At 39.0% G+C, this 14,485-nt stretch overlaps 1 protein-coding gene across 50 annotated transcripts in view; it reads left to right on the forward strand.

The window, feature by feature from the left end:
* NRXN1 (neurexin 1) overlaps window positions 1-14,485 on the forward strand; it is a 1,165,889-nt gene that overhangs the window by 152,989 nt on the left and 998,415 nt on the right. For 28 of the 50 annotated variants that reach the window (XM_078382536.1, XM_078382566.1, XM_078382658.1 and 25 more), the window contains exon 3: window positions 11,852-11,869. The exons of 16 other annotated variants lie outside the window; for them this stretch is intronic. In XM_078382536.1, coding sequence (XP_078238662.1) covers window positions 11,852-11,869 — 18 coding nt within the window. The remainder of the gene's footprint in view (window positions 1-11,851; window positions 11,870-14,485) is intronic. 6 more of the 50 variants (XM_078382559.1, XM_078382693.1, XM_078382617.1 and 3 more) reach the window with 1 other exon arrangement.

The raw sequence follows: 14,485 nt of genomic DNA on the forward strand, positions 1-14,485 counted from the left end.
TGTTTTCAAGATATTGACACTGTAAGCCAGTGTGCTTTAGCACATAAGAGCATTGGGTGCAGAATCAAAAGACTTGGATTAAAATATTTATTTTTATTTATCTATTCTATTTATATCCCGCCTATCTGGTCGATATGACCACTCTACTTGCCAAAAAGATGGACATTTCTTCAGGTGGAATACCATTCTTCCTAAAAGAGAGTATATGGCCACCCTACATTTGTTTATGGCTTATAGGGAGATAAATTGTTGGCAAGTGACTAAAATTGGGAGGCATTGCTTAGAACTGTGCAAGGAAAAACATCATATTCATATCCATTCTGATGTAGGTCTCCTTCTGCGTGAGTGATCCTTACAGAGTAATATGGAAGTTTCTGTTCTTAATTCCAAATTTGAAGAAATACACACATTTTTGTAAGTTCTCACAGAAACTGAAATGAATTAAATTCTCAGGCCTGTGCTATACATAACAATTACTGCTGTTCTCAGCATGGAGAACACCCAGGAACTCTCTACCTGTTGGATATATTGTAACTGCATACACACTAGTTCTAGGGAGGGAAAGGTTACCGTATTTTTCTCTGTATAAAGTGATACTTTTGTCTAAAATCTTTAGACTAAAAACTGAGGGTCTTATACATGGAAGTAAGCTGAGGAGAGAAGAAAATAAGTGGAGAGGGAAAGGGATCAAAGTGATCCAGCAGCCCTTTGATCCCTGCTTTGTAACCTCACGGGGCTTAGCAAGCAGAGGGGAAAGTAGCGATCAAATTTTCTAATTTGGGGTTAGAAAAGTGGGGGTTGTCTTATATATCGGGGTGTCTTATGCATGGAAAAATACAGTATGTCAGAGAGTTAATGGGGAATATCTGTCCTAGTTCAGGGACATCATGGCATGGAAGGCTCCTCCTGTCTTCTTCTTCTTCTTCTTCTTCTTCTTCTTCTTCTTCTTCTTCTTCTTCTTCTTCTTCTTCTTCTTCTTCTTCTTCTTCTTCTTCTTCTCCTTCTCCTTCTCCTTCTCCTTCTCCTTCTTTTCTCCCTCCCTCTCTCTCTCTCTCTCTCTCTCACACACACACACACACACACACACACACCAGAAGGACAATAAGTTAACTACTTGAGCTTAAGTTGAATATATGTACATTTTTTGTGTATGTAATAGAAAGACTATTAACTCACTAAATCCCCATTCATTCAATGAGTCTATTTTAGTATGATTTACTATGCAAAGCAACAGGATTTTGGCCAGTGAGTAAGGGCATTCTTTTTCTCTTCTTGCTCCAACTGCACAATATCGCCTTTAACCTGCCACATGCTGTGTAGGAGTGTTGACAAATTACTCCACTATTTTTTTACCAAAAATCTATATTTTTAATTCCACCTGCCTGCCATGCAGCCATTAAAAATGACAAACCTGTCAGAAAAAAAGAAGTATTAACCCTAATTTAACATGCCCAAATACATATAGATTGAACTGAGTCTTTTAAGAGCAAGCAGTCAAAGCCCCTGGGCTTCCTTGGGCAGATCTGTCAACCTCAGTTTCCACAATGTTTGGGAATTTCCTCTCCCTTCCTCTCAAATTCTTATTATCCTGATATCTAGAATTTTGGTAATATTGATAAAATATTGTCAAAATTAATCAGACATATAATTACTGGCAAAGATACTTTGCCAGTCTTCCTTCCCCTCCCCCTTCCTTTAAGAGGATAATTAAGACACTACAGTTTCAAGAAACTTCCTCCCTTAGCTTATTTTTACAGGTGTTCCTGTAGTCTGTAATCACTTGGGGACTTAGTTTGTTATTATATCTGTGTTCTTATAATTCTCTTTTGTTGAATTCTTGATGTTTTGGTTGTTGCTTTTATTTGTTAACTGCTTTGAGTAGTGTTGTACGTCAACAGGTTAGAAATAGACGAATGAATGAATGAATGAAACCTGAAGAGGTTATTATATTAGTTGGAGTAGATCATGTCAGTCTAGGTGAATCACCTTCATATGTTTATGAGATGTTTTCTATGACCTCAGTTCACTGACAAATACTGCATCTTGTAATAGCTAATAGATTATAATGTGCAAAATGATAGCAGAATACTAAGGATTGACGTTAAAGAGAATATATGCCAGTCTTAACGGCAACAAATTGATTTGTGCAACTCTTTATTTGCCAACTCTTTACTGAGTTCTTTGCACTTTATGACCATTTTATTTTTTAAAAATATTTTTAAAATACAAATTCATGTCCCTCACTGGAGACATTAGGATCCCTTTCCTCTGTTTGCTGGAGTCTTCTACATTTAATGATGTGGATACCTGAAGCGACCATGATGCTAAGTAGCAGGAGTGGCGTACTTTTGCTATGAAGCTGGATATTTGGGATGTGGTCAGGGCCACTTTCAGTAGTTTTAGGAAATGCAAGAGGTAAATATGTGATTCGACCCATCACCCTACTGCTGATTCAATATATTAGAAATCCCTTAGATCAGAAAACACCACAGAATTTATTCAAAGTAAGGTGTTTTCCCCTACCTTCCATCACATGTAGATGTGTCTATTTTTTAACTCTTTTTATTTTTAAGTTTTTAAAGAATAAATAACTTTTAAGACCCATAAGGTCTTACACATTGATTGTTAGCCAAGACAACCTCAATAGTCATATTAAAACTTAAAACTGGAACAATGAGGCACAGAAGATACTATGTTTCTGCTGTGATGTTATACAGTATGTGTTTCCTTTGAAATGTGACGAATTCAAGAAAGCCGTGGTCTTCTGAGCAGTGCTTTTCAAATTGTGGAAAGAGCACTAGCTAGGGAGAGGTACATAATCCTCTTGAACCCACCTATCTACATTTTGCATTTTGATTGCATGAGATGCTAATCTGCTTATTCACCCTCTTCTTTCCTACCATCTCAATTTCTTTTGCCCAATGTGGAATACACAGCTGTGTGTCTAGCTTTCTTTTACACTGTTTGACACAACTGGAGACTGGAGATGCTATATGATTTCTTCCTGTATTGATTTTCTGTTTCTTTACTTTCATGGAAGTAGCATATGCACCGATGCCTGTTTTGTGTTGCCTTTTGATCACAATGGCACTGACTGAGAAGGCAGTAGGGCCAGATGGAGCAACTTCCATCCTTTCCTACAATCCTTCCTCTTAAAGGCATCAAATCATTTAAAGGACAGAGTAATTTTGATGTTTTCCAGTTGTCCATTGATCTGTTTGACTACATGCATGGACTAAAACAGTTCTGGCATTGTCCAGCCAAGCAATTACTCCATATTTCAACTTGTTTACATCAGCAAGTAACTGAACTAGTCTGTCTCATTTTCTGTGGAAAGAGTGAAGATGTTTTATATTTATTTATAGCATCAGTTGCTGCGGTATCTACTTACTGATGAACTAATACACTCCAGTTTTACAAAATTTGGCAAACTAGATGAAGCAAACATGGTATGAGCTAACTTTTCTGGAGAAAAGATAATTTAATTAAGCATGTTTATGTTATGGGAGGGGACGGTTCTCCTCCTTTTCTGTAGAATATATCTTATTTGCTGATTCTTGCCATTTCCATAACATTAGACATGTCTGTCAACATGGGCTAGCACCAACATTGTACTGATTGAAGGTGGTCAGGAGTGTTGTTCATTTCCCTAACACTTGCCATTAGATTCACATGTAAATTTAAGTGCGCTCTAAATTTTGGTGCACTGGGGGAAAGGCTTCACTCTAGTTGTATCGTTCAACATCTATTTAGGGGATTAAATAAAAAAGGCAAAATATTCTGTTCTGGTTCCACAGGATTCTGTGATTCCACAAATTGCCCTTTACTGGATTTTGCATCACATTATTTTGAGTATATTTTGACCTTATGAGTAAAATGTTTTAATAACATAGATCACAGGTACCCTCACAAAGTCACAAACACCAGATTCTGACTAGGTAGACTGAAAATATAGCAAACTGGGGAAGTGAGATAACGGATTTCAGCCAAGACTTACAGAAATCATTCTTATTCACAAATCTGCTTCAGACTGTGTGTGTGTGGGGGGGGGGGGGGGAAGCTTTAAGGCTCTACTCTTTGGAGTACTGTAAGTTCTATGACTGAAGTGGTGCTGATAAAGAGAAAGCCCTTTGTCATGAAAACAGCAGCTTAGCCTCTGGAGGTAGTGGGATATACATGATGGCACGGATTGAGAATCTCAGATTCCAGTATTTCAGGCAGTAATTCAGGCAATATTTCCGTTATCTTGGCCTCAGCCCAGAATACCCTGTTTCCCCTAAAATAAGCCCTAAACTGAAAATAAGCCCTAGTATGATTTTTCAGGATGCTCGTAATATAAGCCCTATCCCAAAAATAAGCCCCAGTTAAGTGAAACCCTACCCTCCACCACTGTGTAGCAACCAGAATAAGATGTCAGGACTGTATTTGAATAAATGTAGTTTATTGTATATGAAAAAATAAATAAAACATCCCCTGAAAATGAGCCCTAATGCATTTTTGGACTAAAAATTAATATAAGACCCTGTCTTATTTTGGGGAAAACAGGGTATATGCTTCATAGATCAAAACTGTGAACTCACTGCTTTATGTATTGTATGGTACTGTACTGCAATATTTTGAAAGTCATGTACCTTGTAGGTTGAAACCAGACAAACAAAATAAATATTCACAGCACGTTAGGTCCTGTATCACAAGGATATGAATACATGCCATTGTTTTAATTTCACATTGTGTTGTATTCTCAAATGGGTTTTTAGGCTGATTCTCTTGTTTATCATTGTGTTATATGAGTAACCATAGAACCAGCCTAAAAACCATTTGAGAATCCTTCTAATGAACATAGCAAAAGGATACATCAGGTGTAAATTATCATTTAATTGTGAGCATCAAATGTAAATATACAGGACAAATTATTTTCATTGTATATAGTAACTGTGCCTTAGTTTAGAGAGCACTAAGGGAAACCACATGACACCTAGGAAACTTTTAAATCCCGCGGTTCTCTAGTCCTTGATTTTATGTATTATTTAGAACTAAAAAAATTAGGCAAAGCCACCTTCTCTTCTTGTGTAGGCTTTGACTGAATAACCATAAGATTGTAACTGCCCTTTCCCCCTGCTTTACTTTATTTGTTGTAAGTCTGCATTCTTCATAAAATCATAAAATAATTGAGTTGGAAGAGGCCTATAAGGCCATCGAGTACAACACTCTGCTGAAGGCAGGAATCCAAATCAAAGCAGACATGATAGATAGTTATCTAATTTTCTCTTGAATGTCTCTAGCACTGGAGTGCTCTACACTTCCCAAAGCAACGTTTCATTGGTGTACTGCTCTAACAGTAAAGGAGTTTTTCCTGACATTCAGGCAATATTTCCTATAACTTGAACCCATTATTAGGTGGCCTATATGTGTCCCCCAAATGCTAATTTGCAGCCTGCTTCCTTTTGTAAGAACTAACCAATAGTTTATTTATTTATTTATTTATTTATTTATTTATTTATTTATTTATTTATTTATTTATTTATTTATTTATTTATTTATTTATTTATTTATTTATTTATTTATTTGATTTTAACCCGCCCCTCTAAACAATGTCTACTCGGGGCGGCTTACAAGGATAAAAACACAACAGTATGGCATGTATAAAATCATCAAAAATACAATTATAACAATTTGTTCCAAACAACACAATACCAAGATGGCATGACTCAAGGAGAAAAGAGAACAAATAGAAATCACTTAATTAATATACATATAATATACATAATATACAGATAGTATTATTTGGCTCAGTTCTACATGAGTTCGCCTACCCAAGCTCGTACTTCGTTTTTCTATCCTTGCCTCTTTGGGCTCTTGTATTTTAGGTTGCATCACCCCAACCTTTTCAATGGATTGAGCATTGGCCCGCTGACCCTGTACTAGCTGACCATGGCTTCTGAATAATGTTTCAGGTTGCCTGGATTTACTTTACAGTGGGGTCTCTACTTAAGAACTTAATCCGTATTGGAAGGTGGTTCTCAAATGGAAAGGTTCTTATGTAGAATCTGAATTTCCCATAGGAATGCATTGAAAACCATTTAATCCGTATCTGCTCTTTTCCGTCCATAGAAACTAATGGGAAGCTGTTATTCCGCCTTCTACCACTAGAGGGGGATTTTTTTCTCTTTTTTTCCCCTTAGGTCAGGGAACAGTGTTAAAAGCACTTCTGACAAAGCTAATTTTGAAGCAATGGACTGAAAACCAATTAATCCGTTCTGGCTGTTTTTTTTATGTAGAGGTGCGTTCGTACATTGAAGCATTAGTTCCCATAGGAACTAATGCAAAGCTGGTTAATACGTACTCTACCACTAGGGGGAGAACTTTTTTTAAAACCTAAGATGACCTAAGGTTAAAAAAAGAGCAGGAAAGTTTTTTTTTCCTGTTCTTATCTGGATTTTTGTTCTCAAGTAGAAGCAAAATTTAGCAAATGGAGCTGTTCTTAAGTGGAATTGTTCTTAAGTAGGGACGTTCTTAAGTAGAGACCCCACTGTACATACATCCCACTTACGTGTTTGCTGTATATATAATGGTTGTTGAATTAGGTTTATACTGTTCTGGACATCTTTCGACAGAAAAATGTCATAAAAATGGAAAATAAATAAGTAAAAATTCCAAATCCATGGAGCTCTAGAAATTCTGATCTGATTCTGTGTAAGTTATTTGTTCCCTCCATTCACACGTTATGTTCATATTGCAGGACTGTAGAACATGGGATGTGTGCACCCATTACAGATCATTGGCCATGTATGACTTGACCAGGAGATTGTTCCACCTCTGTATTTGTTAGCCCATCTGGGACTGCAAAAATAAGGGAATGTCAACTCTTTTAACTGGCAAGATATTTTTCTGCAATCATTATCTGCATTTTCCTGTTTTGTGTCTCTGTGGGGATAGTTAACAGAGAAATGGCTTCATTTCCTGTTTTCTCCAAGATTTCCTTTCCTCAAAATTAAATTTGCTAGGGCTCAGTGAACAGAAAATGTCCTATCTGAACAGAAAATGTTCAGGAACAGCTTTGTTGTGCATATGGATGATGCACTTCAGTTACATCATCCATTGTACCCAGTTTGTTTAGGACTAAGGCAGTGGTGAACATTCCAACACTGGATGCATTTAAGAGAAAGATAGACAATCATCTGTGAGATATACTTTAATTTGGATTATTGCATTGAGCAGCAGGTTGGATTTGATGGCCTTATAGGCCCTTTCCAACTCCATTATGCTATGATCCTATGACTAGATCAAGGTGTTACTCTTGTTTAGAATTCATTGAATGAATCAGTGTGATTTGCACGATGTTTACTAAGCATGGATGGTACATAATCAGTGTTCCATTGTTTGGATAGCATTCCAAGAGAAGTCATATGAGATTTGTGAGAAATCAAGGATAGGCTCTTGCATAGGCTTTGATAAAATGAGCCAAGTCTTGGACATGCCCCTTTCCCCCTGCTTCTCATGAGGAAATTCCATTCTCTAGTTCAGTGGTTCCCAGATGTTCTTGGGCTAAAACTCCCAGAAGCCTTCACCAATAGCTCTGCTGCCAAGGTTTTCTGGGAGTTGTAGTCCAAGAATATCTGGGGACCCAGTATTGAGAAGGTCTACTCTGGTTGGAACTGACTATTTAGCCTTAAATGACTGCTGCTTCTCTTAGCATCATTCTAATCTAATAATTTAGAGCACTAAATGATGGGGTTAGGTGGGATTCTGTGTTTGAGGCCAGTTACTTCCCCACAATATTTAATCGCTATGCACTTTATTGAGCCATGGTGTACTTCCCAGATTTTCAGTAGGGAGAAACAATTGCTGTTGGTGTGAAATGCCAGATGATTCTGTAGGCGTTGCATGTGTGTATTCGTTAATTCCACAGTCCTCCAATAAAGGGGTCAAGCTATCCTGATAATTAGAATTACAAAATATATAAATAAATATTAATTCAATATGTGTGTGTTTGTCTGTGGGTGTTTGGAGCATTGATCAAAATATATTACTGTGTAAGAGAGAAAGATAAACTCTTAGCGTTTACTACCCTGTTTCCCTGAAAATAAGACAGGTTCTTGTATTATTTTTTGCTCCAAAAATGCATTAGGGCTTATTTTCAGGAGATGTTTGAATTTTTTCATGTACAGCAATCCACCTTTATTCAAATATGGTCATGTCATCTTATTGTGGTTGCTGCACAATAGTGGAGGGCAAGGTTTCACTTAAATTGGGCTTATTTTGGGGGTAGTTCTTATATTACAAGCATCCTGAAAAATAATACTAGGGCTTATTTTCAGGTTAGGTCTTATTTTAGGGGAAACAGGGTAGCTGAATTCAGAATGAGTTGCAACAGAACGAGTTGCAACTGTTGGTTTATGTGTACTATGCAGATGATAAAAAAACACTGTCACAGAAAAAAATTAAGTTTAGAGCAGGACTGGGCAATGTTTACTACTCCAGATATTGTTGGACTGCACATCCTAACCCACCATCGGCAGTACTTTAACAACATCTGTACTGCCAAAAATTATCTATAAGGCTCTAAAGCAGTGATTCCCGTCCTTGGTTCCCCAGATGTTCTTGGACTAAAAAACTTCCAGAAGTCTTTGCTGGCCAAGATTTCTGGGAGTTGTCCAAGAACATGAGGGGACCTGATGTTGGGAACCACTGGTCTAGACTAACATGAAGCACAGGGGTTCTTTTAAGTCTGACATTAGCACCCAGTCCAAAATCCATTAGTAAATCATGAGTGGTCCTGCTCAATCAGTGGAACTTACATAGATGTTGACTCACCAAATCTCCATTGAATCAATGGGCCTACTTGAGATGTACTCCTGGATTTCTGCCATATCATTTAGCAGCTATTGGGGCACAAGCAGATCCCACAAAGGCTGATACCTTCCTGGACTTAATTAGTTCCATTTGCTGAGCAGACAGCTCTGAAGCTGATGTAATATGGAACCATATTACATCAGGGACATTATGGGAAAGCAGAGATGGTAGTGCCAGCCAACCCCATGGTTGAGTACTCAGCTAATTTTGAAGAGGGACACCATGGGTCATGTTACAAAAGATCAACTCATACCAGGAGTCAAACAAACAGCTGAAATTGATAACATGTCAGTACTGCCAAAGAAGCATCTGCCATCAAAATACAAAGGAAGCCTGTGCTTTTCTCCTCATAATCAGTTACCAAGACAAAAGCAAACCAGTATGCTGCTTGTAAAACTGAAATTCACTAGAAGATAGTCACACATCCTTTATTTATTTATTTTATTTATTTATTTTTTTGGACTTATATACCGCCCCATAGTGCTACAAGCACTCTCTGGGCGGTTTACAATTTCATTATACAGGCTACACATTGCCCCCCCAGCAAGCTGGGTACTCATTTTACCGACCTCGGAAGGATGGAAGGCTGAGTCAACCTTGAGCCGGCTACCTGGGATTTGAACCCCAGGTCGTGAGCACAGTTTTAGCTGCAGTACAGCGTTTTAACCACTGTGCCACGAGGCTCCTTTTACTGCATATGCCAGTTCTGCTTCTGATTGTGAACCTGTCCATCATCTGTATTGGCCGACAGATCCTCTAGGAATTAAAAGGACCCCCACCAGGTGATATAGCAATGTGGCTTAGAGCAGTGGTTCTTAACCTTTGTTACTCGGATGTTTTTGAACTGCAGCTCCCAGAAACCCCAGCCAGCACAGTTGGTGGTGAAGGCTTCTGGGAGTTGCAGTCCAAAACTCCTGAGTAACCCAAGGTTAAGAACCAGTGGTCTAGAGCAGTGGTTCTTAACCTTTGTTACTTGGATGCTTTTGAACTGCAACTCCCAGAAACCCCAGTCAGGACAGCTGGTGGTGAAGGCTTCTGGGAGTTGCAGTCCAAAACTCCTGAGTAACCCAAGGTTAAGAACCAGTGGCTTAGAGCACCTGGTTAAAGCCAGGGGTCAAACATTCAAATCATCACTGTGCTTCCAGGAAGAGGAGCTAGCTGAGATCTAGAGCATGAGTGGCAGATGGGGTTACATGTCCTGCCACGACAAGCTGCATGAACCCAGACCACCACTGGAAGGAGGGACTAAGAAACCACTTGTGGGCACTTTCTACTTAGAATGCCCTTGGAGGGTTGCCCTAAGTTGGAATTGATTTGATGGCACCTTATCCATCATCTACGTCCTATTGTTATTAAAATGGGTTCTTTCAACTGGAACACTTTTCCTCACATTTACCTGAGTGTGACTTGCTGAAAACCTCTTTTCTATCACACTCTTGAAAGCCACAGTTGCCTCTTAACATCCTTCTCTCCATCTGGTTGCTGAAATGTTAACTCTGCTTCAACAGAACAGTTAAGCATGGCATGACGTATCTATTTGAGAGGTTCAATGTGTTTTCACCCGTTTTTCCCTCCCAGCAGTCAGTCTGTATACCAGTTAAGAATTGAGAGAGAATTCTTAGCACTCTGTCCAAGATTCTTTCTATAAGGTCACGACCCCTTAAACCAGCACAATGCCCAAAGAAACTTGTATTATATCTATGCTTGCATAGCATAGCTCTGCTTAAATTAAGTGAAAGTTTCAAAATCTTGGAACAGAAATGTTTTGGGGTGCTAGCTATTTATTTTATATTATCCATTCTCCTATTAAGAAAAAAACCCCAACACTTTGCCTTGGTGCAAAAATTCCACATGCTGTACCTGTGAATCTCCTCCTTGCAAAAGATGCAGGAATTGAGCTGGTTGTGTTTTCTTTCTTTCTTTCTTTTTTTTTTTTTTTTTTTTTGTAAATATAGAATCTATATATTCCCCATGTTTTCCATAGAATATGTAGAAGCAGTAATGAATAAGCATGCTTCTATCCATAGACTATCCCCCACCCCTTTGTTCCTGAATGGACTCAAAAAGTCTCCCACTTTTCTGGGATTTAGGGTGAGTTGGTTTCTGAACCAGGGTCTGCCCCTTTCAAATAGTCTTAAATTCTAGATCCTCCACTGTGTATATGTGTGCGCGCATTTTCTTTTTTTCTTTTTAGAAATTAACTACTCTGGACACCCATGACATCCTCTGAAATAAGTGACTTACCCCATGACTTGTGATGAATAAATTCTAATTTCACTGAGACCCTTTTGACAAACAAAATCCCCCTTCACCCTTGAAATGGCACCTATTTTTTTTGTTTCATATGGTGTATAGAACCAGGATACATACATATATGTATGTGTGTGTATCTATATATATATAGATAGATACTATCTATATACATGGACGTGGTGGCCCACATGGACGTGTGGGCTAAACCGCAGAAGCCTGTGCTGCCAGGTCAGAAGTCGTAAGATCGAATCCACGCAACGGAGTGAGCTCCCGTCGCTTGTCCCAGCTCCCGCCAACCTAGCGGTTCGAAAGCATGCAAATGCAAGTAGATAAATAGGGACCACTTCGGTGGGAAGGTAACAGCGTTCCGTGTTTCAGTCGCACTGGCCATGTGACCACGGAAGATTGTCTTCGAACAAACGCTGGCTCTATGGCTTGGAAACGGGGATGAGCACTGCCCCCTAGAGTCGAACACGACTGGACAAAAAAAATTGTCAAGGGGGACCTTTACCTTTACCTTTACTTATCTATATACATACATAAACAGAAGAAAAACACTGCTTCCTTGTGCCTTTGGTCTCCCCTGCCCACTTCCTTTTGGATAGTAGCCGTTGATCACTTACTTGCATGTGGTGTTTGTTGCCTTGCATGGAACTTCCATGCAAAGCTAAGTTCCAGTCTGCATGCAGCTTAATGAATGTTTTCTTTTTCCTTCTTCTCTCCCTCCTTGTTTATGTGCTTTCAGAAGACAACTATGTGGAAGGTGGGTGCTTTCTACCATATTTTCCTTAGCTCTTTCCTCCCCCACTTCCCTGTCCCTTCTGTTTAGTGTTTCTGCCTCCTGGTTAACTGTTTACTGTGGCACACCTGTTAATGAAAAACGGTAAGTTGATGTTCTTTTTCTTCCCTCGTGAGAATGTTCAGGTTTCAACATGGTGGTGCAGGCTGAAATCTATAAAAGAAATAAGAAGAACCCCCATGGTTAAATATGAGAAAGCAAACACCATTTTCTAGTCTATTGCCCTAACAGTGTGGAGCAAACACTCAAAGAAATGAAAGAATCCCCAAATGTACGTGTTTCGTATAATCTTATTACTTGGTTGGCCTGAATTATTGATTGTTGTAGCTTCTTAACATCTAATGTTGACAGCCTCACATAGCAAGCTGGTGTTTTCCCCTTTCATGTTGGCCAAAGCCTTCTATACCAATTTGTAATAAACTGTGGCCAGAAGCCTCAAAGATTCATTGGATATGCCCAAGAGTTCCTATGGTAGCTGGTTAACTTACTTTCCCTCTAACCGCAGTCCCCATGCTATACCAAAAACTGCTTTTGAAGTGCTTGAAGGCCCTTTTCAATGCCATCACCACCATCATCATTATCTTCACTGTTACCTTCATTATTACTGTCAGAATCTCACTAAAACTGCTAATTGCTGTTCAATGAAAAGTAGGACAAAACCTAGAGACCATTTGTACTTTTGGCATGGTTGGGCTGCTGCTAATTGAAGGGATTATGCCCTGCTGAGCTTGTCCATATATCTTGAGAGGTTTATAAGACTGCATGTTCTTTGATGGAATCAAAAATAATTAAAAAGCGGGGGGGGGGGTGACCCACACACCCTGGTTTTTCTCTTCTAGCTGGATACTTCATGGTCATGTAAACTGGCAAAGAATATTGTTACAATATAGTAGTAAGAAAGAATATTTTACCTCAGCACTAACCTGGTGGTGAGATATGTTGATGTATTTTATTATGTTACATGGCCAAGGGAAGAGTGGGGAACAAGCCATCCATCTTTAAAGTGGCTGAGGAAATTCTGAAGTGACTGATAAAATTCCTTTATTTTAGAGGGAGGGGCATATATTTGCCATTGGTGAAACTAACCGGGTACAGAAGACCATTTATCACAGTTTTTTGTTAATTTTTGTAAAAGAGTTCACATTGTTTTGTTACGAGAGACATCAGCAATTTCTTTCCGTTTAATTTTATACTGGGTCAATTATTCCATCACTGTCTGTTATACAATAACATGAGTCTGCAAGAGTCCAGTTCTGGCCAGCCTCCCTTATGTAATGCATGACCCCCTTTATTGAATGAGATGATTTGTGTAATCTGCATTCTTAAATAAGCCAACCACAGCACATAAAATGAAATAACGTGCTTTTCTGGGCTGTTGGTAAGTACATACTTCAGTAGACAGAATGTGTCCAAGCGTGTGTGGCTTTTGTAATATCTTATAGAAAACAGGTTACCTGAACCATCATTAAACCATCAGGCGTATACCACATGGTTTTATCATGCTTGATGGCTCATGAATTACGCAATCCTGCTTTATATGGATGGTTTCCACAAGGTCTTTAGATATAGCTCCATCCACAGACTTTGTTGCTGTTGTTACTCAGATATATTCTGAAAGGAGGCTTGACATGGGCAGAAAACTGCAAAGGATTTAATTAGTTTGATACCTTCTGAAAGGTACATTCAACTAACATGAAAGTGCTCCATTAATCAGAGATGTATATGGCCTTGATGAGTATTAATATTAAAACTTTGATGAGTATTAATATAAAACATTGCTCTTAATGTGTGTGTGTACACACACACACACACACACAGAGAGAGAGAGAGTGGTGCCTCGCTTAACGATTGCTCCGTTGAGCGATGAAATCACTTAGCGATGGGGTTTTGGCCATCGCCAGAGCGATCGCTTAGCGATGGCCCCTATAGGGAAAAATCGCTTTGTGATGATCGTGGGGAAGCAAAGCCCCCATTTTCGGCCAGCTGATCGGTGGTTCCAAAATGGCCGCCCGCTGTGTTGCCTCGCTTTAGAGGCGTCGAAAATGGCCACCACAATGGAGGATCTTCGCTTAAAGTTAGTTTGGAAGCCCATAGGAACGCATTAAACAAGTTTTAAAGCGTTGCTATGGGCTTTTAAAAATTGCTTAGCAACGAAATCCCTTAGCGACATTTTTTCCTGCACAGATTAACGTCGCTAAGCGAGGCACCACTGTGTGTGTGTGTGTGTGTGTGTGTGTGTATACTGTATATATATACTCTGTGTGCGTGTGTGTGTGTGTGTGTGCGCGTGTATACACACACACATATATATACACACACACACATACTGTATACAAACTATATATATATACTATATATATACAGTATACACACACAAAGAGCGTGTATATCTACACACACATATATATACACACTCTTTGTGTGTGTGTGCACGCGCACACACACACACACACACACACATCTCTTAGAACTTATTTACATGATCTCCTTTATGTGTATGATTTTAGGAGTAGCATTCAGCTTCAGGTACAATTTGTCACTGACCCATATACAGCGATCCAGTAAATGCTTTTTACATGT

This window comes from Pogona vitticeps, chromosome 1, assembly GCF_051106095.1.
Source record: "Pogona vitticeps strain Pit_001003342236 chromosome 1, PviZW2.1, whole genome shotgun sequence".
Classification (NCBI taxonomy): domain Eukaryota; kingdom Metazoa; phylum Chordata; class Lepidosauria; order Squamata; family Agamidae; genus Pogona; species Pogona vitticeps.